Below are 25442 nucleotides of genomic sequence, written 5' to 3'. Positions count from 1 at the left end.
GACACTCTGCTGGCTAAGTAAGCTGTCTGTGTCTGCAGGCATCGAAAGGGGAGAAAGACGATGCGGCAGGAGACACAACATGATTTTTAGACTTGGAGGACTGCTATGGTAAATAAACAGAGCATGTCCATCTCTGCCGACTTGTTCTATTTCTAGAGGCCGCGTCCAGTGGGAACTCTGGCCTGACCCCTGAACACAAAGACACTTCCTGTCTGATCTGTAAAGAGAAAGGCTGCATGTCCCTGGAGGAGTGAGTGCAAAAACATGCACTATTGACTATATAAGGAGCTTATTATGGACAGATCAGCCGCTCTGCTTAGCATATAAACAAATATCAGATTCACAATGATGGAGGGAAGAGAATAAAAGGAACAAGCAAACGAGGAAAGGCAAAGTTATCACACTTGTGAGCCTTCATTATGAATGAGTGGGAACCTCCAGTAACTCATCCGCCATTCACATGCTGCTGCAGCCTTTTAAATAGATTAGTGGGGGCTTTGTCTCGCCCTGCTCCTTCTCGCCGTCTCTTTTCTCTCCTCTAACACGGTGCTCTTTAGGCAGAGTATCAAGTCTGAGAGAGAGAGGCGGCGAGGAAGAGGAAGGGGTTGCCATGACGATGGCAACCTTAACGAACTGTGTCTCTCTTCGTGATTGTGGGTTTAATTGGATATCACTGAGGAAGCACATTAAAAAAAAAAAAAACGCAGTTGAATGGAGTGACATGAATGCAATGGAGCTCCCGTTGGTAGTTGTCTGCCCGTCTTAACGTCATACTCTCTCTCTCTTTGTGTAGTAATGAATGATTAATGGTGATTATATAAGAGCTGTAGTACATGAAGGGCATGGTGAGTGTTACAGAAAGCATAGTGATGTAGAGGAAGAGAGGAGGCCATAAATCAATAACCTACAATAATAAAAGCGTTTGTCCCCCAGTCTCACATGCTCAAATGTTTGAACTATTTATTGATAATTCACTACTTTCAAGAGATAATTTGTCTTTATACCAGCTGCACTTTTGTTCTCTGCTCCAGAAATGCATCTTATGTAAGTTACTTTGGCCATCAGTGTTGTTTTGCCGCTGCAGCATTTCTTTAACATTTGATGGAATCCTTTTGCAGTCAATATGATGTGCAGCCTCAAAAAACCCTGAGATACACCAGCGATTGTTAAATAATTTAATATGCCCATCCCTCGCAGGCAAACACACACACACACACACACACACACACACACACACACACACACACACAATACTCGCTGAGTCATTCTTCAAAATGCAGTCAAAGTGACTGGGAGTCAAAATCAGATGCACCAAAATGCTCGGCTTCACAGCAAAACGCACAAACTCCCTTCAAAACAAAGGCAAACAAAAGAGTGTAGAAATGAAGTGTAAGAAACAGAGAAAGCGTACTAACGCTGCAGAAGTGAGGACTGTTAATGAGAAAAAACATAAGCCGAATTAACAAGCACATTCTCAAGAGACGCACAAACTTAACAGGAATGGAAAAATATGAATTATCACACAAATGCAGGTGAGTTTCCTCTACAGTCTTGTGTTGCTTGTTTGGAGTATTAGGGCACGTTCTCTATCTGTGTTTCCAGCATTTGTATTACACGTGTGCTGGATGTAAATTGGTTTTTAACACAGCTTTGGCTCACAATTAATAACAAGAGGTTAACAAGTAGAAAACATACCACGAACACAAAACAGGGCCATGGTAGTTCTACTAAAGATGGTCTTGCCTTCATCGAATCTCTTCAGCGAAGACCTCTTATAGAATGTGATGAAAAAAACAACAAAACAACCCAGCAGTACAATGTTTACTTCATGTTTACTTCATGATATATAATAAGACTTTGCCCCATCATCTTTTACTGTCACATTCTGCAACTGAGGCCTCACTGATATCAAAATAGATCATGCATCTTCGCATCTCATGCAAATGAGAAAATGTTGATGCTGCAGTGGTGAATATCTTATCAGGCAATTATCACATTGTTCATACCTGCCTATTTTTACCTATATGCCCAATTAGCTCTAATTTTATTTGGACTAAAGTCGTGTAATATAGTGTAATTCAGTGGCACATACGTACATTATCCACTTGTCATCACTTTCCACCAGCTTGACCTGGTTTACATCCTGCCCTGCTGCAGCTCATCTGATGATCCACATAGTTACATTCAATGAGTTGTGGAGCTCCACTTTCTCCTTTTTTCTCCTCTTCCTCCTACTGCTCAAATGTAAAAGGATTTCTGACATAATAACTGGAACCTGTTTGTCACGGTACCCCAATATGTCTCCTCTCTGCTCCCTATCTTTCAGGTTTGTGTACAGCTCATTTATTCTATGAAAACATGATCATACAGATCATAGATTTACTGTATATGTACACAATGGGCCGCAGATGAAGCTGAAATGAGTTTTTCTCTGCATCTTGCTTTCTATCCAACTTAGTTTAACTTTCCCTGTAGTTTATTTGATCAATATTATGCTTGATATCTTTTTTTTTCTCTGTGCATCCTCATCCCTGGGCTGATGCTCTACATCATAATCAATAGGAAGGAGTACAGAAGTCACAGTCACAGAGCCGTGATAATGTTCCTGTGAAAGAAGTTTTAGAGATAAATGTCAAGGCTACAGTGGAGCCTTAGTCTAAACAAGTAAATCTTATCTATACAGCCTAGTATCACAAATCACAAATTTGCCTAATGGGGCTTTACAATCTGTACAACGTACACACACTCTCTCCTTAGACTCTCCATTTAAGTAACAAAAAATACTCCCACAAAAAAAACCTTTAACAGGGAAGAAAGGGGACGAAACTTCAGGAAGAGCAACAGGGGAGCGATTCATCTCCCAGGAAGGACCAAGATTCAATAGATCTTGTATATAGAATAGTCAAGCATGGTAAAACTACAGAATGGACACTTAGGATGACAAAAAATAAGAATAGATTGTAACAAACATCACAAATAGTTTAAGGAAGACTTTAAGCAACTTCTGGTGTTGCCAAACACAAGCATTTAACAACGGTATTGACAGCACAGCACATGGCGTAAATCTGTCTGTCTTGATTCATAAACTTCATATTATCTTTCCACTCTGGCATTATACAGACCTCTGAAAAAAATCTAATGTTGCAGGAACTCCTGCATGATTTCACAAAAGTGGAAGGTTGCAAAGTCAGATCAGTTGAGATTGGTTTGTCGGTGCTGCCCTCTACTGGCTACTGTGCTACATTGCAAACTTGCTTCAGAGAAAACACAACTTGATTATTTCAGTGAACAAAATCTGTAATTACATGGTATGATCACAATTCCGGAAGGAAAACGTAGAATTCAGATTTTTTTTAATTTGACCTCATAGTAAAAGTTTAAGCTACTGAATTAACAGTGTGGTGAATGATAAATATTATTATTATTTTTAATTCTGTGTGTTCCCTTGATTTTGAATCTTTTATTACAGAAACCTTTTCTTCGCAGGTTTTATTTTGAAAACAAACAACATTACTTACTTTTACTTTCTACATTGTATTTTTAACAAGGTTTTTTCACTTAATCACTGTTAACCACTAGGTGGTGCTGATAGGCAGCGAAGACAAAAGGGCTGCTGCATGTCAAACTTCCAAGAGGTTATTGCGTAACAGTTCAGGCGACCAGCAGCTACAGTAGTTTAATGTTTTACGCACGCCATTCATTCTCACCTTTTCACCTTTGAATGCATCCAGATTAATTCAATGCCACCGTGCAGCACATTCAATGTTACGCACGTGAATGCGTTGTGTGCAGCCAGGATATGGATCATGGATCCGTTTCATTCATGCACCAAAACCGGACCAGTGCAGAGAGTTGGACGGAGGGTTGCAGCTGCAGGCCCTCTTTGAACAACCATCACCAGCCTCATTGCGCCCCTTACGTCACACACCTCCTCCTTCCTGTGGCACGCCACAAATGCAGCAGGGGTGGAGACCACTGTTTAAATGAACACTGTAAATCAAGACCCCCACCCCCCGCTCCATGTGCAAAGTGGGATTGGCTGCCGGAGTTCCCTTTTTCACCACACGATAGGTCAAAATAGATGGTTATTACGGAGGGCTGGACCGTCATCTCCCCACCCACAGTATCACCATCTTTATGGTCGATCAAAGACACTCTGCCGTCAAGATAGTTCACTTCGGTTGGCAACCGACGTCTCCTTCCTGGGCAGAGTGCGATTGTTGAAAAACAGGAAGGGCGCAATCTCCCTCTGGTCGAGCGGCGACATCTCGTCCTGGCTGTGCACTCTTTGTTGGATGTGTGCCGTGGATGACAAGCGTCCAGCCCGTCGCAACAACAGCAGCAGCAGCAGCAACAGCGGCAGTGTATTTATCATCGCAGCAGCCGAGGGGAGCGAAGCGAACCGGAGGAAGGAGAGAGAGAGAGAGAGAGTGAGAGAGAAAGGATTTACGGACAGCGACCGAGCATGGCTACCCAAACGACAGCATCATGCACTGGATCCACTCTGTTGCAGCCAATCAGCGAAATTATCAATCTCCCCCTTGACCAGGTAGGTTTTAGGATGGAGAAAACACCGATACATGACCATCCGGGCTGGGGATGTGTTTTACACAGCATGTAGTCGGCTCGCGTGTGTGCATTTAAGGTTAGCAGAGGCTGGCGATGCGCAGCGCTAGCATAGCTGTTATTCTTTGCGGGCTCATTGAAAACGAGCGCACGCCAAAAAAAAAAAAAAAAAATCACCGTATCACCACCACTATCACCAGCTAGTCCCCTGTCAGGCTACAGCTAATGTCTTTTGTCTCTTCCTTCGATGCCCAGGGAGCCTAAGCCAGTGGTTCCCAAACAGGGGGTCCGAGGACCGAGATCCTCTGGTCTGCTCTCCATCGGATCACCGCTGTAATCTGGATTAACTAGTCAAATTTCACCTAACATTCACTTGAAGTTAGCCTAGTAAATCCTAGGCCGCAAGTGCCATAACATTTTCCCCAATGCAAAGAAACAACAACAACAACAAAAATGTAGTTTTATGTAGGAAGAGCTGCAAAATGGGTACAGTGCTAAAGGTTGGGAGCCTATTTTGGATTAAATCAGATTTCGGATTTGTGAATTCTGAGATTGTGATTCAGTGGTGCTTGATTTCCCAGCCACATGAAGCACTGTCTACTCTGGAAACAAGCCATGCAATTCCTGTTATTAGCAGGCAAAGCCCATATTTATATATAAAACGGTATGCCTAGGAATAGGGATCACAGCTCATGGAGTTTTACATTTGAAAGTTGGGCTTTGTGGTGTCACAGATGACTTTTCTCGCCAACACTGCACATCTGTGAATAAGAGAGGGCACCACACCTTCCCTATCAGCCCTTAAACGAGATCTGAAATGGGTTGGGTAACTGCTGTAGCTGTGGTTAGTCTGGATTCGTGGGATTATATTAGCAAGTGATAGTTTTCTTTTGCAATGTGCGTGCGCATGTTTGCATTAGAAACACTCTCACATTCGCCGGCACCACACCTACACCATCGCACATGGGGAGTATGCAAAGTACATTTTCATAGCAGTGATTTGGACGCTCACCAGACACAGCCTATGGTGGTTTGTGGAAGCGTCCAGTCATGTCAGCGCAGATCAGTAGTTGCCCGGGGATTTGTTAGACAGGCTTTTGTGGACAAACAGCAATTTCTTCTCTTTTCTGCCATCGTGTCAGCTGTTGATCTTACTATGATTTGACCTCTGTGTGTTTGCACTCTTGACACCTACCACAGAGTAACAAATATTGATTTTGTTGTAAAATCTTGGATTGAAAGTTAAGTGTGAACACTGTCATGCCCCTTATTTCCCCCCATCGGTAAGAGTAACCCTTTCTCATATAGAGCAACAATCTATTTTTAGCCTTTCTCCCCTTGTTACGTTCACATAGTTTTGCGGTACATTTTTGCCCGATGCCATCAGCAGCAGAATCCCTTGTTCTTATCTTCGTTACGCTTTCCCTGTCAGCATAGGAGGAGGATGAGCCTATTTCTTCCTCCTGCCAAGCACTTTAACATGCAGTCCTCAAGCTCATGACTCACTCACCTTTTTCCCATTTGACCTGAGCAAAGCCTTGCTGCATGCACCTAAGATCACCAGGGTGGGCCTTGCCAGATGTTTGCATTCTCAGCTGTGACCGGGCAAAAGTTTGCACGTTTGAAAAGCAGTCCCAGGTTTGCAAATCTCACTCTGTTCATGAGATTATTTTCAATTTATGGTTCAAGATAATTCACTTCATAATTTGCCAATGAATTGTGTGTGATTATTGTAGTTAAAACAACAAACCTATCGGGCCACGCTAAAACAGCTCCAGCCTCTGTCAGGAATGCTGCAGGGTGGGAACTCACATTAATGGATCTGTTCCACATGATAAACACATTCTCTGAACTTGGAAAGGAGATCACTGTGCCTCAAATATGTGGAACAATGAGTACACATCACTGGAGCCCTCAAGTGCCCTCTACTTTGTGTCTGTAGTTTGTTACTACAGTGAATATTTAGAATAAATTGCAATTTGTAACCAGTTGGAAGAAAATGTTCTTTAAAAGAACAGACAGCTGATGGTTATGTGAGATCAAACTTGCATCTATAGAGCATATCACTTTATAACCATAACGTGATGGCTAAATAACCAGGTTATGTCAATAACGTCCGTGTATTGGGTTGCAGGGATATCTACTGAAGTTAGCATGCTAATCAGCTAGCCCATCCTGTCCCGTAAAACCACTTCAAGAGACGACAGTCTGATAGTGTAGCCCTCCATAGTTTCAGCTGGGAGATGTATGTCGAGTGCTAGTTTGCTACTTTTTGGAGGCTTTTCTTACTTTTTTTCATTCTAATAAATGAACAAAATTAGCTCTCAGAATGTCAAGAAAGGAAATAACCTTGCAGCTATTTTCCTTGTTAAACTGTATCACGGTTAATAGCCTTGGTAGCTCATCGTAAAACTCACTTCATTCAAAGTTGACAGAAACCAAATAAAACTCACCGAAAGCTGCATTGGTTTGTCTATCCGCGGTTCCAACAAACACCAGCTCCGGTCTTGTTGAAATTAATCCTTAATCCACCACTCTAGACCCATTGCTGCGAGCTCCTGGTCTGCGGAGAGTCAAGTCAGCTCAGGGCCACTAGCTGCAAGGCTAACTGAGCTAACATCTAGCTAGCTAACCATAGCTAGTAGCTACGGCAAAGAGTATATAGAGGAAGTGGCGAAGTCCCTCTGGTGGACTGCCATGGGACCTTACTTCAGAAAAAATATGTATGGTAGATGCTTTCTTGACCTGACATCATACTTGTAATTCATGGCACAATTCAAGGGATCAAAATATGTATTTATCTTTTTTTTCTGACATAAGGTCCCATTGGGCACACCAGAAGGGGTAAAACTGCACCTTTATTTAGTGAGCAGCAGTTAGGGGTTATTCTGGCGATATGCTGCCCCCTATTTGTTTGGAGTGACCTTTGACGGATTGTTACATCTTAAAAGTTGCACCTTTTAATGTCTTTACCTCAGTGCCATAGCTCTGAAGTCAGAGGAAGTCCAGCAATTGCAATGCAGGAAATGAGAAGTCATTCACTGTCCCGTATTTGTTTCGTGAAATATTTGTATTGACTCCTGGAGTTGTGTGCCTCTGGCTATTCTCAGTCTCCTCGCTCTATTTGAATGAATACTGGCTGAGTGAGAGTGAATGGCATTTTACAAATGGGACATATAATCACGGGGCTATCAGGGCCCGCACTACTTTGTTGGACAGGTGTCACCCTCGGGACAATGTGGTTTGTTAGCTTCCTGCCAACTGGGTGCCCTACTGTGCCAGGGCCGCTGTCGACACCACAGAAATCAATACAGCCGCTCAGATAGAGTATGATCCGTGTGGCACACAGACACTGACACTCATTTTATGAAGCTGCCACAGTGAGGCACCTCACTATATGTTGTTAGGACTGTATGTATCCCATGGGAGACAGCCTTCTGCACTGGCCTGTGTCACAGCTATAATGGGAGCTGTGAAATCTGAACTGACACTCTGCCTTCCTCTTCTTCTTACCCTTTTTCTTTCTCTCTCTATTGCACACAGCCTGTCCCCTCTCAGTAACACACTGTTACTACTTTGACTAATTCCTCCTACTGCATTTTTTGTGCACCCACACAAACACTATATTCACCCACTCTGGTTCAGGGGTTCTGCTATGAAAAATGTGATTCCATTTTTTTCTTCAGCTCAAATTACACATCCTAACCCAAGCTGGGTCTGCCCCGGATTTGGTTGTATTTAGCTGTTTTGTATCCGCTTGCCATAAGCCTTAAGTGGAGTGGAGGCAATATCCAGTATGAAGTGCTGCTCTCCGTCTTGGAGATATTGACCTGACAGTGTTCATCAAGAAGGCCCTTGACATTTTACTGCATCTCACCTCAAGCTTAAGCATCAATCTTCTGTCCACTGGACCTGCAACCAATTTGTTTGGCACAGAGGAGAACCTTTACGTTTAGTCCTCTCTCAGATCACACAGAATCTCACTGATGTTATTGATCTGCTGATGCTGTGTACTAGTGGTGTGTGATCTGACACTTTTTGATGATAATTGATCTTTTACATTTTACATTTTGCAATTTACATTCCACTTTTTTAGGCAAATAATAGAGATCACGGTATTTAATGTTCTCTTACTTCTGTTTTCAAACTGCACTAGGACTGCAACTACCGGTTATTTCCAATATCGATTAATCTGCTGATTTTTTTTTAACGATTATTGGACTAATGCTCATCACATTTTCCCTAAACTTCACCTGACCTCATTGTCGAGCAGATCCACGCTACTTCAACAAACCAATAGCGTGACGTAGCCAACTAAGATGGCTATGCTGATTGGAGTAGTAAGTTAACGTTGCTCTTCCTTGGGAGACATATTGTAACCGATGAAGCATGAGCTGTAGCTAGCAACATGCAGATAAGGCGCTTGTATGTAGGACTGAACCTCGTGGAAATCAACAAGGAAAAATGCAAATTGTTAATTATACAGAAATAAATAAATTAATTAGTGCCTACATTTATTTTCAGTTTTATTTTTGGTGCATTTAATCGCATATTCATTTATTTATTGACCCATTTATATATGTATTTATGCATTTCTCATTTTTGCAGGTTCAGTCCTCCATAAGTCTCTGCCAAACAGAACAATCTTTAATGCAATATACAAGATTGCAGTTTATATCATGCATCAAGACTGCAATTAAATAGATTGTAATATTATATTTTCGTCAGTTTACCCACACCTACTGGACACTGATCTATCTGAATGCCTTTTGAACTTATAGCATAGCGTCTGATTCTCACATTCACACGATGAATCAGAGCTGCCTTGCAGATTAGCTTGCATCTTCAGGGGCATCTTGTGACTGAATCTGGCCCAATCTCTTGGGTGGAACGTTTGCTGTCAAAGTCGATGATGCACGGCAACATCACACCAGTGTGGTTTTCATGCTGATGGTGTCATTCCAGGTCCAGTTTTGTTTTTTTCCCCCTCAAAAATGCATCCAACAGGCTGTGATGGCATCATAAAGCACAATATCCAGTTTCAGTCTTGGAAAACAGTTGACTCATACAGCCTTGCAGTCATCAAGTGTTGGATGGCTCCAAACATTGTGTAGCAAACAGAAATAGCCCCATTAAGTGATTCAAGCAGTCCCTGAAATCTGACTCCATGCCAGCTGAAACATGGATGATTATTTATTTGTTTATCATTGATCCTGAAAGGTTTATTTGCTCTGTGAGGGGACTTTTGTAGCTCTGTCCGTCGTCGCATCAGCTGGGAAGTCCTTCCACAGCTGCATGTGGTTCAATATGCAGCAGCTGGGCCCCTGATGAATCCCTCCATTGGCTTTTTTTCACACATATACAATGAACCTTCACAACGCGCTGTTTGTTTGCGAAGCTCTGCACTGTCCTGCATCCTGATATATTTATTATTTTGTGCCTTTATTGTACAAACAGGTCCTGCTGTGTTTGCTTTGTACAGACGAGATCTAAAGTGTAATGATGTTTGGAGTGACTCATACACGCCTGTCTATATTGTGTCTGTTGTTTGTTGTATCAGATGCTCTCTGTAAAGGTTTTTTTGACGTGGTGGAGTTCACTGAGGCTTGCATCCAGCAGGCTGACAGCACCACTGTTTACGGGATGTCTCTAAGGATTGTGGCAGTGTGGAAATTTCCACCTGCGCCGTGTTGTGTGTGTGTAACGATGGATTTAACCTTAAATTTTAAAGTTTCTTTTGTCGCCAGGATTATTTCTTTTGACACAGTGATGAATGGTAAATATTTAGCATTCAGATCAGTAGAGGTTTTGGATGAGGTAATGTTTCTAGTGTCAACAGTGGCATTAAAAACAGGACAGCAAGGGCATGCATGCAGACATAGCTTGTCAGCTGATCATTGTTGACATGAGCGTGTAGATGCTATATTAGACTTTCTGCCTCTTTATACTGAGAAATGGTGTCCGGCGGCTGCTCTCCCTTGTAATAACATGACAAATAAAAGAAAATATCAGGTCCATTTCACTGTTTTTATCTCAGAATAGCAGAATTTGCAGTCAACACGCTGTTTTTTTTTTCTCCAGCTCATCAATCATTTCAATGTCATGTCTGACATACAGATGCAGTCTTACAGCGTACAGGCAGTGTTGTCGTGCGTCCTCGGGGTCTCAAAAGGCTCGCTGCCCAGCTGTACAATCAGTCTTCTGTTTATGTGACATATTGGATTGCAGTTTGTCACAGTCAACGGCCACATCTTTTATCACAATAACAAGCCTTCTTTTGTTGTTGCTGGTGCATTTTCCGTCAGGCCATTGTACTGTAGGCCTCTGAGCCCACACAGTGACGAGGGTTTGACTCTTGGCTTTCCCTTTATCCGCTGATAATTCCCTGCTATCAGTGAAACAAGTCCAACACTGCAACACAGCAAATGGTTCCGTTAAAAGGATTTAGCAGGAGTTTGACAAAAAGCAGTGAAAAGTAGTTGCGTGTGATGGCGACACGCCATTGTGGCCTAATATCTCTGGATCTTCGTAAAACAATCAGAAAGTTTATGGCATTAGCACTAATGTTAAAATTTTCCTTAAATGAGGGGATTTTTGAAGTGGCGGTAAGGCCTGAAGAATCTCAACTTGGCTTACCCTTTGGTCCCCTGCGGCTGACTGAGTCCCAAAAGCCTTTCGGCTCGGTACCGTTGGTCTGACTCTGAGGCTCTTGGGTCTCGTCAGAGTTTCCCTACCTCCCCTTTGTCTTTAATTGGCTGCCCTCTGGGGAGTCTTATCCCTCCAATTGATTTCTTTCCCCTCGGCTCTCACTAATGGAGTGCTGCTGGCTGCTGCCGCTATTATGGTGCACAACCAACACAAGCATGTGTGATTCCTCGTGGGGAATATGGAACGACTTGGCCATGTTGTTAACATAGCTGGTTGGTTGTCATCGTGCACAAAGCGGGCAGGTCTTCACAAAGGTAGCTCAGACTTTATGATCATGTGCGTTAATGAGGCGTGGCTATTGCAAGTGTGGCATTTAATCCAGAGAAACAGAAGAACTGTCAATGGAAGAAGAGATGGTAATACAGTCAGATACTTCTGAAAAGGCACCTCGGTCTCTGCTTTCTCTTGGGCTCTCTGTATTTACCCTGTCCTTGTCCTGTATTGTATCAAGCATGATGAAGACTGCCATGGCTGTGCGTTCGTTTCCTACTAGCAACAAAGGCAATCATGGTATTGCAAAACCATAGTATCAAAAGCATCAATAAATTGTCAGACAAGTCCTGTGTTGTATTATAAGTATTATAGATAAGGTAGCGGTTTCTGTATCTTCTACAGGGCTTTTCCCTGTGTAATTGAACCAAACACATAGGCTTACTGTAGCTATAGATGGGAAATCTGTGCATCTGTCATTCCCCTTCACTCTGAAGTACTTAGCGCTGCCTCAAAAGTGGACGTCCACATGACTCAGCTTACTAACTCATTAGTTCCGTTGGTAATGGTGTGGTGTTATGAGGGTGGATCGGGTTTCTGTGCTAAAAAAGCCTGAACTCTCAGCTCAGAGCACCAGTTAAAGGCCATATACTTTCAAGGAATCATTTTAACAGCTTCAAATTACAGGCCGAGCAACTAGACTTATCAGATGTTGTAGATTATAGTTGAATGCAAACAAGCAAGCCCAGCTTTGAAGATTTGCCTCTGGTTATGATTGGGCCCTAACACAGTTAATATGCATGTATTTTTTTGCTTTGATCGTTGTTCATCCATCTCCAGTATTTTACATACTGAGGTCTATAATTCTCTACAAAACTCTTGTGTGCAACAGCTGCTCTCTGGTCCGTTCACCACGCTTTGCCAGGAGTCCGACTGGATGAAGAAAATGCATCCACTATAAATGAGAATACATGAATATTTATAAGTGTGACTTTGCACTGTCACTTGTAATTCCATTGAAGTAAGCCAGTAAGGCCATTCAGCTGATTCACCTTCACAGGAACAGATAGACTCTGACACATTCACCAAGCCTCTGTCACCTTATTTTTAAGTGGCTCTGTGCTCCAATAAACAGTCAATTTCAGTATTGATCATCCGTAACTACAAGTTGCGCTGTCATCTGAAAAGTTCGGCCCCCTAAATGCAGAATTGATTCATGATGTTAACTCCCCGGCACCTTCTGCCATCGATTCCCTTGAACCTGATCACCTGTGCTACAATTGGCTATATATTTATATCCCGTGCTTAAAGGGGTATATCGTGCAGTTGAATATGGTGCATGTGTTTTCTATTGTGTGTCAAAATATCACCAACATTTAGATCATCAGAAACGTAAGAAGAGGCTCATCATAATTTCCCAGAGCCCGAAGAGATGTCTTCAAATGACTTCCTTTGTCGTACTAACATTTCAGAAACCAAAGACTCCTCATTTACGGTCATAAATGACAAAGAAAAGTGGCAAATGTTTGACATTTTTGCTCGGAAATTGACTGAAACAATCGATTATGAAAATAGTTTGCGATTAATTTTCATTCAGATGACTAATTGTTGCAGCTCTGGTTTTAGATAAAACAAAGAGATCCAATAGAAAAAACATCTAAAAGCACAGTGAAAGAGAAAATCAAAGCTATAAGTGATGCAACTGATACTTGTTAGTTGCCAGCCATACTGATTGTGCTCCTCCACAGTCAGTAAGTTCCAGCAGTTACCTGTGTTTGCACATCTGCTACTTCAATGCTTCTGAATGTGGCTGCACTGAAACAACAACCAAATGCAGGTGTTTCACTTTCAGGGTCGCGCTCGTTCTCTCTGGCGAGGTGTGAAAAATGTGAGAGAAATCATAACCTATTATACAATGCACATGATTTGCAACAAGCGTGCGTACCCACAAACAGACTGCATGTTGTAATGTGCTGCCCCGTGTGGTTAACCCCTCTGTAAAATGACATTTTATTAAATGGAACATTGGTGTCAGACGAAACATCTTCCAGTGGCCGCCAATGTTAATGTCAGTAGTGACATATCTGAGCAGAACCGTAGTAGAAAACAGAACATTCATCCAACCAGCAAATGTCAGTTACCTAACATGCTTATGTAACATTAGCCTAGCATTTGCAGCCTTTATAACATTACAGAAAAACCTGCCTTTTGTGCTGTGTCGAGTCCTCATACATGAGCGTTGTTTGTTTTGTGTACCAGACTTTGAGGGGATTCTTGTTGCAAATGCTCAGTCTATAAAGCCTGCATGCTGCTGTAGATGTAAACACTTATAATTGGAGCTCTGAGCACTTGACTGCAGACTCTTGCCAGAGTGCGTTCAGTCATTTGTGAAGATCTGTTGTTTAAAGGTTGTCTCCTCACTCTTAGCACACCATTGAGGACTTTTGCATATACGGTGCTGTATCATAGCAACTGACTGCTTTCTTTTCTCATCTAGGTAGTGGCTGCCAACACTAGGAATATTGTGTTTCTTGTGTGGAATCAAATCCTTTTCCCACACTACACACGCAACTATTGTTTCAAAGTCAAAAGTCAAATTTGTGTGTTAGTCTTTACAAGCTCATGGCTTTTAAGTTCATTTGGCTCAGTGTCTTGTGCTTCACAGTGAGCAGATAAAATGCCTTTTGTAAGACTCTGGTAAAGCCGACCTTTAGGTGGGGCAGAATTAGAGCTTTCAGTGGGACGTTTGTTTTGTCGAGCACTGGGGCTTCTGAAACACAAAAGCTTGATTTGCGGTATGGCACTCAATGCAAAGTTTTCAAATTATGCCTCCAGCTGCTAAAGTGACTACCCAGTCACATATATAATCCCTCCAGAACATATCAAAACTCTCCAGGTGAGCAGAACAAAAGGAAAGTGTTGACTGACCCTTTTTTCTGTTGAAATGATCTGTAATGGCTGCAATCTAATCCTTTGGGGCAGCTGTGACTGTCAATGTTACGTCCTGCAAAAGTGCTTATTGGGGCTGAGGTTGTTATTCTAAGTTTCTGACTAAGACTTATCCTGGAACAAGACTCGTGTTTCTGGTTACAAAAAGGATCTTCGACTTTAAGGTCACTTCTAGGGGATGTAACTTCAATTTCCGTATGGTCGGATGACGTTGCAGCCAATGCAGCTGAGGCGCCCAGGTTTGACAATACCAGAATTCCCCTTTAATATCAGGCTAAGTATCTTCTTCAGTCTCATGACTTGCAAGCCTCATGTATTCTGTAAAAATGACATACAGGCAGTTGTTTAAGAGCTACTAATGTGCTGCTTTGCTGGGTCATTTTCCCAAATCTGTCAAGCTCTTGTGGATGTGAGTGAATGTAGTGTAATCGTTCCCAAGGGGGCTCAGTATTCATTAAGGATGGCTTATATTTTTGTTGGGAGTTTTGACCACAGAACGGCAGGAACGAAGCCCACTGGAGAGGGAACAAAGTGGCCTATGATGATTGATTTCAAGTTTAATGTAAGAAGTTGGAGGGCATGCTCTTCACCCTACCATTTCTCACCAGTCCCTTATGTATATATCAAGCAGTTTTACAGTGTTCCTCACCGTTTTAGCTAGGGTAGTCTTCACAACATCTTAACTGCTCCATTCACGAACTGTAAATGAGTATCGGCTACAGAACAAAATGTGCAGACTATCAGCTACAAGTATAAATGAAAGAAAAGAGCATCGCCTTTGCTGTCAGGTAATGATGTATTTGAGATTACAGCACACTTCACTACTTCAAAGCCGGTCTATTATATGTTCCACGTTAAGGAACCACAACTGCGGCTCCGTGTTCAAACAACACGAGGGTGGTCATTAAGGTTTGGTTTGAGGCTGTCTTCAGTCCTGCTTGCTTTTCATGAGTAACAGGATTTTTTCCTTCAGCATCTCTGTGTGAATAAAATTGGCTGAGATGACGCCAGACAGTAGCCCAGTGATGTTGCTCTTGGTCAAGAATTCGAGACACCACTCTGACTCACTGCCTTTCAGCTGCCTTGGCCTCTCACACTACATCAGCTACCTATCAACAGAAGTCCACCACATAACTCTTATTTTAAAAGTGACCACTGCATTTCTAAGTAAGTTATTTTTGATTCATCAGTGTGGTTTGTGGGACAAATGCAGATGGGATGTCACTATAAATTGATACCTATAACCGCCTCAGTAGACCACAATTCAATGCCCAAGAGAAATTGCACTTCTTAATATAATTCTCCTGCTACATTAACAGTCTTTTTTGTGAGAAATGCAACAGAAAAATCTTGGTTTTGTTGGATTTGTTAAATAAGAATGACACAGGCAGTTGGTGATATCTTTGACCTGCTTTGGCCCCAACTTCATTTTTGCATATTTCTTACATGGCTGACTCGCATGCAGACTGCCAGGATGCAGAGTCTGGAGGCAGCTTGGCACAATCCTGGATACATGAGACCTGGATGAGTGGATACGTTCTGCTTTGCTTACTGTAGCTATCCAGTGTCCCTCCGTCTGAGTATGTCGTCATTCATTTTCACTGATACTATGCGCTAGAAAGTCAGGGTTGGCATATAAAACAAAACTGTCTCCATTTCCAGTCGAGGATACTGTAAAAAGTCCCTCACTGTGTAAATCACTGCACGGCTGGAAGTTGTTTGCAAAGAGTAATGTGCATATCGAAAGAGGCTGTGAAGCAATGCTCCCCGCTTGTATCTTTATGCATCCACATTAGTCAGCACTGTCGAAGAGACATGCATCTGCAGGCAGCAGGAATACCTAATAGATGACATAATCAGTGAGCAGTAATTTCATCAGTTTATTAGTTTAGCTGCTGCAAAACACTTTGTGGAACATACTGCATCTTTCATTTGGGCTCGCCGCAGGTTATTTCTCCAAAACATTTCCCCCTCTCACCGTTCGCCTGTCTTGGCTTCTCCGTAATGATGCCAGTAAATCTCTTGTATAAATTATATGGCTGGTAAGTGTTTGATAGGAGCTGCACGTATCAAACGGGGTAAGTGGCTTCAAAGCTCTTTGCGTATGTGGACAGTAGAGGATAAGAGAAAGAAACCTAGAGAGGGAGAGAGAGACATGTCTGCAGTGAAGTGTGCACAGACAGTGGTTAGCATGTCTGGTCTGCAATGCCCACACAGGACTCTTCCTATAGTGTTGGCTAATTACACGGTTTTGTCTTTCCTTCCTTCTTTGCTTTCTGTTAGCTCTGTTTGTTTTTGCATTGACATGGCAACATACAGTATGTGCGCACGAGTGCATCAAGCAAAAGGTCACCTATCACAGTGTAAATGTATCCCGCGGTGTTAACATTTTTCATCATTGCACTTCCCATCGGGCCCCACGGCGGCTGCTCACAGCACGGATGACGTCTCCGACCAAAAGCAGCCCTGTAATCTTTGCATGGGTCGGGTACGTGTGGCTCAAGAAAGGAACTACACACACACACACACGTATATTGTGTGCGAGGTTCTGGCCCAGTGCTGCTGGCTGCCTTGTGAGGAATGGTTGATTGTTTGGCTATTAATAGCCTGCCTGACCGTAAGAGCCTGACAGGGATCTGTGGACCAGCTCAGAGGGGAGAGCGGCACACTGCAGGCTTTAACACTCTGCGTGCATCAATGCAAGCTTCCTTTGTGCGGCTCCCACCTGTGTGGCATTCATTATCGTCGTAAATTTCTTAAACATGGGCTTATATTCGAAGCCTTTGTCCCACTCTCTTCGTGAAGCACTTCTTCCTTTTTCAAACAGGCTTGTGGCTAAAATGTCCAAGTTTTGTCCTCTTTCTTTGATTTTTTTTTTTTTGTGTGCGTGTTTGTGAGTGGGCAGAAGGGGGCACAGCCACTGGCATGATACAAGTCAAAGCTTTGTTGTGTTGCAGCTAGGAACAAGAATGCTGTTGTTCCCATACTGTCAGCATGATCTAGCTTCACAGAGCGCACACACACATACACACGCAAGTCGGCTTGTCTCTGGGAGCCATGACCAATTGTGCATTGCACATTTATTCGTCCAGGGCTAAAGTAGTCATGACATTGCCCGTGTCTCTTCTTGGCTCCATGCGTGCGTTTGTTTGCGAGTGTGCGTTTGCATGTGGAAGAACCCTGGCAGACAGTCCACTGCCCTCATTTCTCTTCAGCCAGGAATGGGGTTGGATGCCAGTTGGTCTTCCTCACTACATTCACCCATCCACGTTATTGGTTAGATAAATGTATGGCGTCATAAACGCTGCAAGTAAATAATGTGTCCTTGCATGGTATTTTGCACTTTCCCCACAATTTGCAGCCAATTTCTAACTCTCCCTCTCCGACTCTGCTCCATCCAGCTCCTTTGTCACATTTGCTAACACTCTTATCATCAGCTGTTTTTAATCCTCTGTGGGAATTAGACATCAATGCTCTCCCCAGCAGCCACCAAACACGAAAACTGCTGACAACGGGATGTTTCTGCGTGTCCTATAGTGCTCCTTAAGCAGGATCAGGACAGTATAGTATGTCATATATGCTCCCCCAGCCACTTTATGAGTAGAATACAGACTGTGACGTGCGTTGAGTTTATCTTCAAGGCTCTGAGTCCCTCCCTCTTCTCTGGCAGCAGCAGCGCAGTGAATCTGCATGAGTCATTGTGGACTACAGCTGATGGAAATGAAATGAGACTGTGCAGAACAGGACCGTAGCGTCACATAGGCTGTACAGGGGAAGGGGGGAGGGTGAGGTTTTGGGTGGGTAGTGACTTAATGACATGGAGAAAAAAAAAGGGTTTTATGCTAATGACTGTCTAAATTTATCCCCCACTTTGTGTAGACACACACAAGCAGATGCAGGCACACATGCAAAGACAGGAACCTACCAGTTGCTGTGAGTGAGGCGCGGATAGGAAGGCATACACTGCTATTTCCAAAAAGGAACTATTTTAGTCTCTGCGTGCTAAAGAGGGAGCAAGCACAGGGAGGGGAGAGAGGAGTACTATTTATGAAAAACGATATTACCCCAGTTGTGTGTGTGTGTGTGTGTGTGTGTGTGTGTGATACTACTCTGGTTCACTGAAGAAGTGAAAGTCATTACCCAAGCAAAGAGCTCTCCCTTGGGAAAGGTGTCCTGCACCTACAGAGAGCAGGTCAGACTCAACCAGCCAGTTTTTATTGAGATGTTTATCTCTCTCACTGCCCCATGGGAACCTAACGCACTGCGTTTTCTCCAGACAATAAAGGTTAGACGGTGTCAGTATACAGTTTGGTCAGATTTCCTGTTTTTCCATATTAAAGTTGTTCAATTTTTTTTAATTCTGTTGGATTAGCTATTTTATTTCTTTACAGCACTCTCATAGAAATACTTTTTGTGAGGTTCGTTAATTTTTAGTAACACAAGCAGTCAGTCGTGCCACCCTTCTCCTGACTGATCTACTATCCTGACCATCTACGGCCACTGAATTCAGAAGAAGGCTTCTTTTTTCCCCCACTGCAGTAGCCTGACAACATTTTGTGCAGCCATTCATGACTGTTTAATGCTAATTTGCAAATGCTGGCACGCTAACACTCAAAACTAGCATTGCACAAACATATACTATACACGGCATGTTAGCATCGTCATTATGAGCTCGTCATGCTGACGTTAGCATTAAGCCCGAAGCACAGCTGTGCCTACGTTGGGCCTCACGGCGCTGCTAGCATGGCTGTAGATTCTTGTTCTTTTTTTATAGAAAGGGAAAGAGGAAAATCAATGCCCAGAGGATGAATGACTCGCCATCCATCTGTTCCCCCCCCCCCCGCGCCACTCCTTCCTTTCTCCACAACCCTGCCGCCTGACTGCAGCTCCTATCTAGCGTGACATGTCCAGCTTATAAGTTAGATTTAAACACTATCAGGGACAGAGGGAGGAGAGACGTTATATGTACAGTGCTCTTTTAAACCTTGTCGCACAGTCACGATCATGGCGCTTCTTCTGGTGCTATTTCAGGACAAACGGAGGCCGAGGAAAACTATGAGGGAAGACAGAAAGTGAGTGAAAAACAGGCAAAGTGGTGCAAGAACGACATGAACATGAGCAGTGCGTTAGCCCCGAGGGTCTTTATGTTACCCTCCCTCACACGTACGCAGACACAGGGACACGCACACTGTATTTCACTCAACAATGAGCTTCAGGAAACTGGCTTATCTCTGTCTTCCACTGCAACCACAATGACTTCCCCTCCTCCCCTTTAGCTTCTCTCCCTCTGCCAGTCCGTGTGACAGTCTATAACGTAGCTTCTTAAAGCTGAGCTGAGCCCCATGCCACAGCTGCCAGGAGGAAGTGCCTGATAGCTCATTGCTCTTAAGCGCTAATTGCTCACTGGCGCCTGCCACCCATCTAAACATCTGCATGTTGTCTCGCTTCCCTCTCTGTCTCCCCCATCCCTGCACACTTTAATGAGAAACGATTGATCTGCCAGGATACTTTTGTCTGGTATTGAGAGAAAGTGAGAGGTGTTCTAGGGTGTGTTCTCACCAAGCCAGTTTATTTGAACTTTGAGCTTTTGGAGCCAATATTGTCTCAGTGATGTTTGTTTGCATAGGTGACAAGGAAGGAAATGCATGAAGAATGGTCTCTGTCACCTGCCAAACAGATTTCAAGTGTAAGTGACAGATTACCAAAATCTCCACTGTCCAAATTTTGTTTGAACAAGTTCATTCAGTGTTTTTGGTCCACCCGACCATTCCTCAATTGAGTCCTTTGTCCATGAACATATCTCAGTGGGTTTAAATCAGGGGGTTTATCTAAAAACAGTGGCATTTTGTTTTGCCGTGGCCTCTTTTGAATCTCTTACAAACTGTTCTGCGACACAGATATTCTGCCTTACATTCTGAGACAATAAGAGTACTGTACCCCAGGGTAGAGTTGACTTCAGAGTGAATCAATAATGGAAGAGAGGATCCATGTATTATGAATGGAGAAACAACCTCCCTGGCACAGGCACTTGTCGATTGCAAAATGTTTATTCAGTAAACCACTATCTCAATGCTGGCGACATGCTGAGGGGAAACACATTTAGCCTTATCTATTAACAAATCCTTTGAAAATCAAGAGTGGTATTGCCTCGTTACACTTTCAGATCTGGCTGTTATCATCACGCTGCGCATTATCAAACATTCACGTGTTATCGTAACTTTGCTGTAATATACAGCGTGCACCCAAGAGGCAACAGCGGTAGCTGCATATCCCACAATTCTTTGCATCTATGTGGAACGCACCTTTCATGTGGGACCAGAATCACAGCCAGGATGCTACAGTGTCAGTTCAGTGTGAAATCACATCTGTGAGTGAAATCTAGCAAGTCAACGAGCATGTGGACTCATTATATAACTGCTGCTCAGGTGAAAAAACAGTTGTTTACTTTGACAGCTGACTTCTCAACTGCTGGCATTCGTTTCCGATGTCAGTGTACTTTCTCACAGCATTTTATAGATCGAGTTGTGAATTTGGCTCCATTCAAAATCGGATGTTAATGATTAATCTATTAATTGGTGTTGTATTAAAATGTATTACCGGTAATCGTTTTTAAAGTAATTTGTCTTTTAAAAATAAAAAAAAAGACGTTTGATACAAACTCATATTATTGCATTTTAGCCATTTAGTAGCATCAGTGTAGGCCATTTGTCATTATTTTGTGTTATTAAGTTTATCAATCAAGAAACTTGGTGTTCACTTTTTTTCTATTCTTTTAACTCCTAATGAAGCCTGGTCTGATTTCGCATCAAACAAAGATGATGCCAGTCGTTAAAGCAGTTTTTTTAATGGAAACAAAAACAACCAACACATTTCATACGTTATTAATGATTAACCGATAACCAGTTGTTAAGGCATCCGACTATTGTTTAAAGAAGTTGTTGAAAATTTGCTTCCTTAATTCAAAAATACTGATGATGTGCTACTTCTCCCTTCTAAGTCCCTTATCCTCATTCCTCTTCAGGGAGCAAGTGTGTGTGTGCGCACGAGTGACTTTATATGTTTGTGTATGCTGGACACACGCTGCTTTTTGAAATTACACTTCCACAAATGTTTTGTGGACCATGAAACTTCAACAGACTTTCCATCGGCGTGCAGATGAGTAGATAATGACGGAATTTTAATTTCTGGATGAACTAAGTCTTTTAACATATGTGGATTATAATTAAAATGGCACATAATATACTTGTACTGTAGCTATTACGTATGTACACAAGCTTTTGTCCTCACATGCATCACAGGATCATATGTTTTAAGTGATCTGGAACAAGATAAGACTATCAAGTAGTGTCGTTAACGACATTTCCCACTTCATTAATTATCTGAGCTTTCTGTGTGTCAGTGCCTCAGCAAGTGCAGTTCCAGGGCACCCGAGGTCTCTGATAAACCCGGCAGTAATCAACAGGTCCAATTACAAGTCTGCACAAGTAGACAACAGTGGGCCTTTTCACAGTCGGCCAGAGCAATTTTCACGCATCTCATCACCACCAAAGATTGCTCTTTGAAAAGCAGGCTTAGCTAATCTTGTCAACAAACAAAGAAGGGCTTCTTGAATATTGAGAGGTTGATTTCTGGAAGGTGGCATTATAAAGTAACGCTGAATGTTCCACATGTCATTTGTCAGAGGTCATCTTTTCCCCGTATATCTTCTTTTGCGTTGATCAAAATCGTGACTTCAGTGCCTCGCCCTCAAACATTCCCCCAAATTATATTGTTGTGTGGAATTGGGCCGTATAAAAGTGAGCGCTCAAGCTGTGCACTGGAGGGCTGCGCTACAGGTTTTCCATGAAGCCACCTGCTGTTCTCACGCAGCTCCAAGTTCCAAGTAATCAGTCATGCTTCATAATCAAAATGTTACTACTGTCACAATTCAACTACTGCAGTCATACTCTTAATATTACATGAAAAGCTCGGGAGCGGATAATTCACAGTTGATAAATTGCTCAGTCAGAGCTTTTTGCCTCACAGTCAGCTTCCAAGTGAACTGTGAACAATACAGTTCCTCTGTCACGCCCTTCCAGTCTCCCACATGAAATTCCTGTCTTACAAAGCAATGTGTTCATATCCAGGGAGGGGCTGATTACACACTCTTGCTCTCAGGCTAGTGCAAAGACAGAAGTTCAAGTTCAACTACAAGTGATTTGTAAGGAAACAGTCACTTGAACAGTAGTTATAATAACCGAAGATATATGTCTCCATGTCTGATTCTTTCAACGACAGATGTTTGTCTCTGGTTTGTTGACGTCTGTTTTTGCCTCCCCGGTCGCATTGATAAATCAGTGACTATAAGTAAGTGTGCGATGTTTGCAAATGAGCCAGTCATTCATAGAGCAGGCGCACAGGGCTGACAAGTCGACCAACTAGCAGTGTCCTCTCCTCTAAAGGAGCAGCTTGAAGTAATCAAAGCGTGAAATGACATCCAAAGCTGTGGATTGGGTAAATACCGCTTGCATGAGATGGGGTAGCCAGCAGAGGTCTATTTGATGTGAGTCGCTGTCATTACCAGGGCATCGTATTTTATTTTTAGCACTTGAGATTTAAGTGAAGAGAGGGTCATTTTTGCAGTTAAAACCTGGGTCTAATTTAGCCTGATCTGTTGCACTAGAGAGAAAGTGAATCAGCACAACACTCACATTTTTCACATGAGAAGCAAATCAATATAGACTAAAACAAGGCCCACTTCCTGTATTATTCATGGTTGAATGATTGAAATAGCTGCCAGTCTGAATAAACACCAACATTAACTGGCACATAGGTGGGGTGGGTTGTTTGCTTTTGATTCATAGAGGCCTGATAGACGGCTGGTCGTTTGCTTTTAGGCACCATAAAAAAACGATTACATGACGCAGCTCGGTTTACTTTTTAACTATTGTCAGTTTGCTTCAGTGTGTAGCTCAGTCAGTACCATCAGGACCTGCTCACAGGCTGTTCTTTTAGGCTCTCCGGCTGGATTATTTGTTAATTACCCTCATCCTAGTCCCAATTGGGTTCCTCCATTGAACAATACCAGACCAGACAAATGAGGACAGCTCCTGTGCTTTGTGTGTGTGTGTGTGTTTATGCGTTCATGGTAAAACCAAAACCATCATTTTTGCTGCTAAGCGCCATCGGATATGATACACTCAGGCTAATGCGGCAGATGATTTGGCGCTACATCGTGCAGACTAAAGGACCTACTTAAGGCTATATCCGCCCGTCTCGCTCCCTCCCTCCCTCGCTCTTATTAATCATGCAGGATGCATAGATAATGGATGGCACTCGTGGTGTCTCTAGCCTTTCACTGCTTGCTGGCCAGACGGATCTGTTAACATGACCTATATACATGGACGGGCCATTGTGCCTTCAGACATGCATCAGTGATCATGGCATCAAACAAACATGAACGGTTCTTAGCGGATACATCTTAATTTCACTTCTTGCACTATTCAGTGTAATGCGAGCATTGCATTTTCTGATTTTGTCCCAAATCGGCTTTTAAGTAAGACGTGCACGGCCGCCGAGCACTGGCGACCACAAATGTGAGGCGACGTCATTGCACAGGAATAGCAGCTCTTCTGACATTGGCCTTGTGTGTTATTAGCAGTTGTAAACGGGGATTGATGGCAGAGAAAGCCGACTTGGAGAGGAAATGGAGAAATAAATCTGAGGGCTTTTAGTCTGTGCTCATGTCCATGTGTGAGTGAAAAAGTGTGTAGTTCGATGTTGAGAGTGATGAATAGCTCAGCCGTCCGGGACAGCGGGATAGCAAGACACATCAAACACCATCCCTGAGTCACCGCTGACATATGCAGACATGTACACAAACACAACACTGTGCGTTACCTTCGCTAATGATGTCGGTGATGGGAAATTCAACGAGACTATCTCCAGAGAAGGAGGTCGCGGTCATGAAAATAATCAAATTTACAGGATAACTGCATCCAGTCAGATCAATAGGGTGTCATATGTTATATATGCCCCCCCCCCCCTTTTTTTTCTCTATCTCTCGCCATGTGGTTCAGGATGAGTAGAGGTAAAGTGCTGGCAATCAAACAGAGAGGTCTCCATTGTGCTCCCCTGGATGGATCCAGTCAATCTCTCTATTGTCTGGAGTAAAGCCTCTTTGCTGTGCCATTTGGAGACATTAGGAGATGAAATAAGGTCTCAAACACCCACTTTAACCGAGCTTTGCCGTGACCTGTCAGACAGAATGTATTTATATATAACACAATAACACATGCATTATTAGAAATGGTTGATATCTGTTGTTTTATTGTTTACTGGGAGAGCTAATGCTTTAGTGCTTCGGGGATTAAACCTATGTGGTGGCACGGTTTAGCCCATTTCCTGTTAAACCTTTGCGTTTGAGTGAAAACCATAAAACGTATGTAGGTGCAGCTGTGTTGGTGCAATACAACTGAATTTCTGTCGTTTCACTTTCACTATTTATCAGTTGGGCCACAGACTAAAGAAATTGACAGCTTGAGCGCACCCGAAACTAACAGTTAGCTAGTCTTAGATGTTGCTGTTGACTCTAGCAAAGCATAAGTACCATTTGGTTTAACTATATATCTTTAAATGTTACAGTTGTGGCTGAAAATGACAACAAAAATAACCAAGTTTGCAGAATTTGCATATCTCTGCAATGCAAATCTACTGTTGTCTACCTGGAAGTGGCGCGATGTTACTGTGACTCAGTCAACAGAGGTCAACTGACTCCAAAGGCCCAGCTCCAGCTGTCAGTCCTCATGAATTCATCCTGATCTCTGACATGAATGTTGTGTGTCCCTTTTGTGCAGGTAAACTTTGTGGCATGTCAGCTGTTCGCCCTGCTGATGGCTGTGTGGTTTCGGATCTACCTCCACCCCAGTAAGACCAGCCCTTTCATCAGACATGTGGTGGCCACTCTGCTGGGCTTCTACTTGGCTCTCTTCTGCTTTGGCTGGTGAGTCACTGCTCTGTTTATCCCGCAG

General features: G+C 42.9%; 1 protein-coding gene across 1 annotated transcript in view; it reads left to right on the top strand.

Annotated features, from left to right (window-relative positions):
• The first annotated feature begins 4137 nt into the window (after positions 1-4137).
• Positions 4138-25442, top strand: part of mboat2a (membrane bound O-acyltransferase domain containing 2a) — a 43564-nt gene continuing 22259 nt past the window's right edge. The window contains exons 1-2 of the mRNA XM_084381837.1: positions 4138-4549; positions 25269-25414. Coding sequence (XP_084237963.1) covers positions 4466-4549; positions 25269-25414 — 230 coding nt within the window. The 5' untranslated portion in view covers positions 4138-4465. The remainder of the gene's footprint in view (positions 4550-25268; positions 25415-25442) is intronic.

This window comes from Pagrus pagrus (genome assembly GCF_965226575.1).
Source record: "Pagrus pagrus genome assembly, chromosome: 18".
In the NCBI taxonomy this organism is placed as follows: Eukaryota; Metazoa; Chordata; class Actinopteri; order Spariformes; family Sparidae; genus Pagrus; species Pagrus pagrus.
The sequence above is the reverse complement of the archived record's forward strand: the minus strand, read 5'-3'. Positions and strand labels throughout refer to the sequence as shown.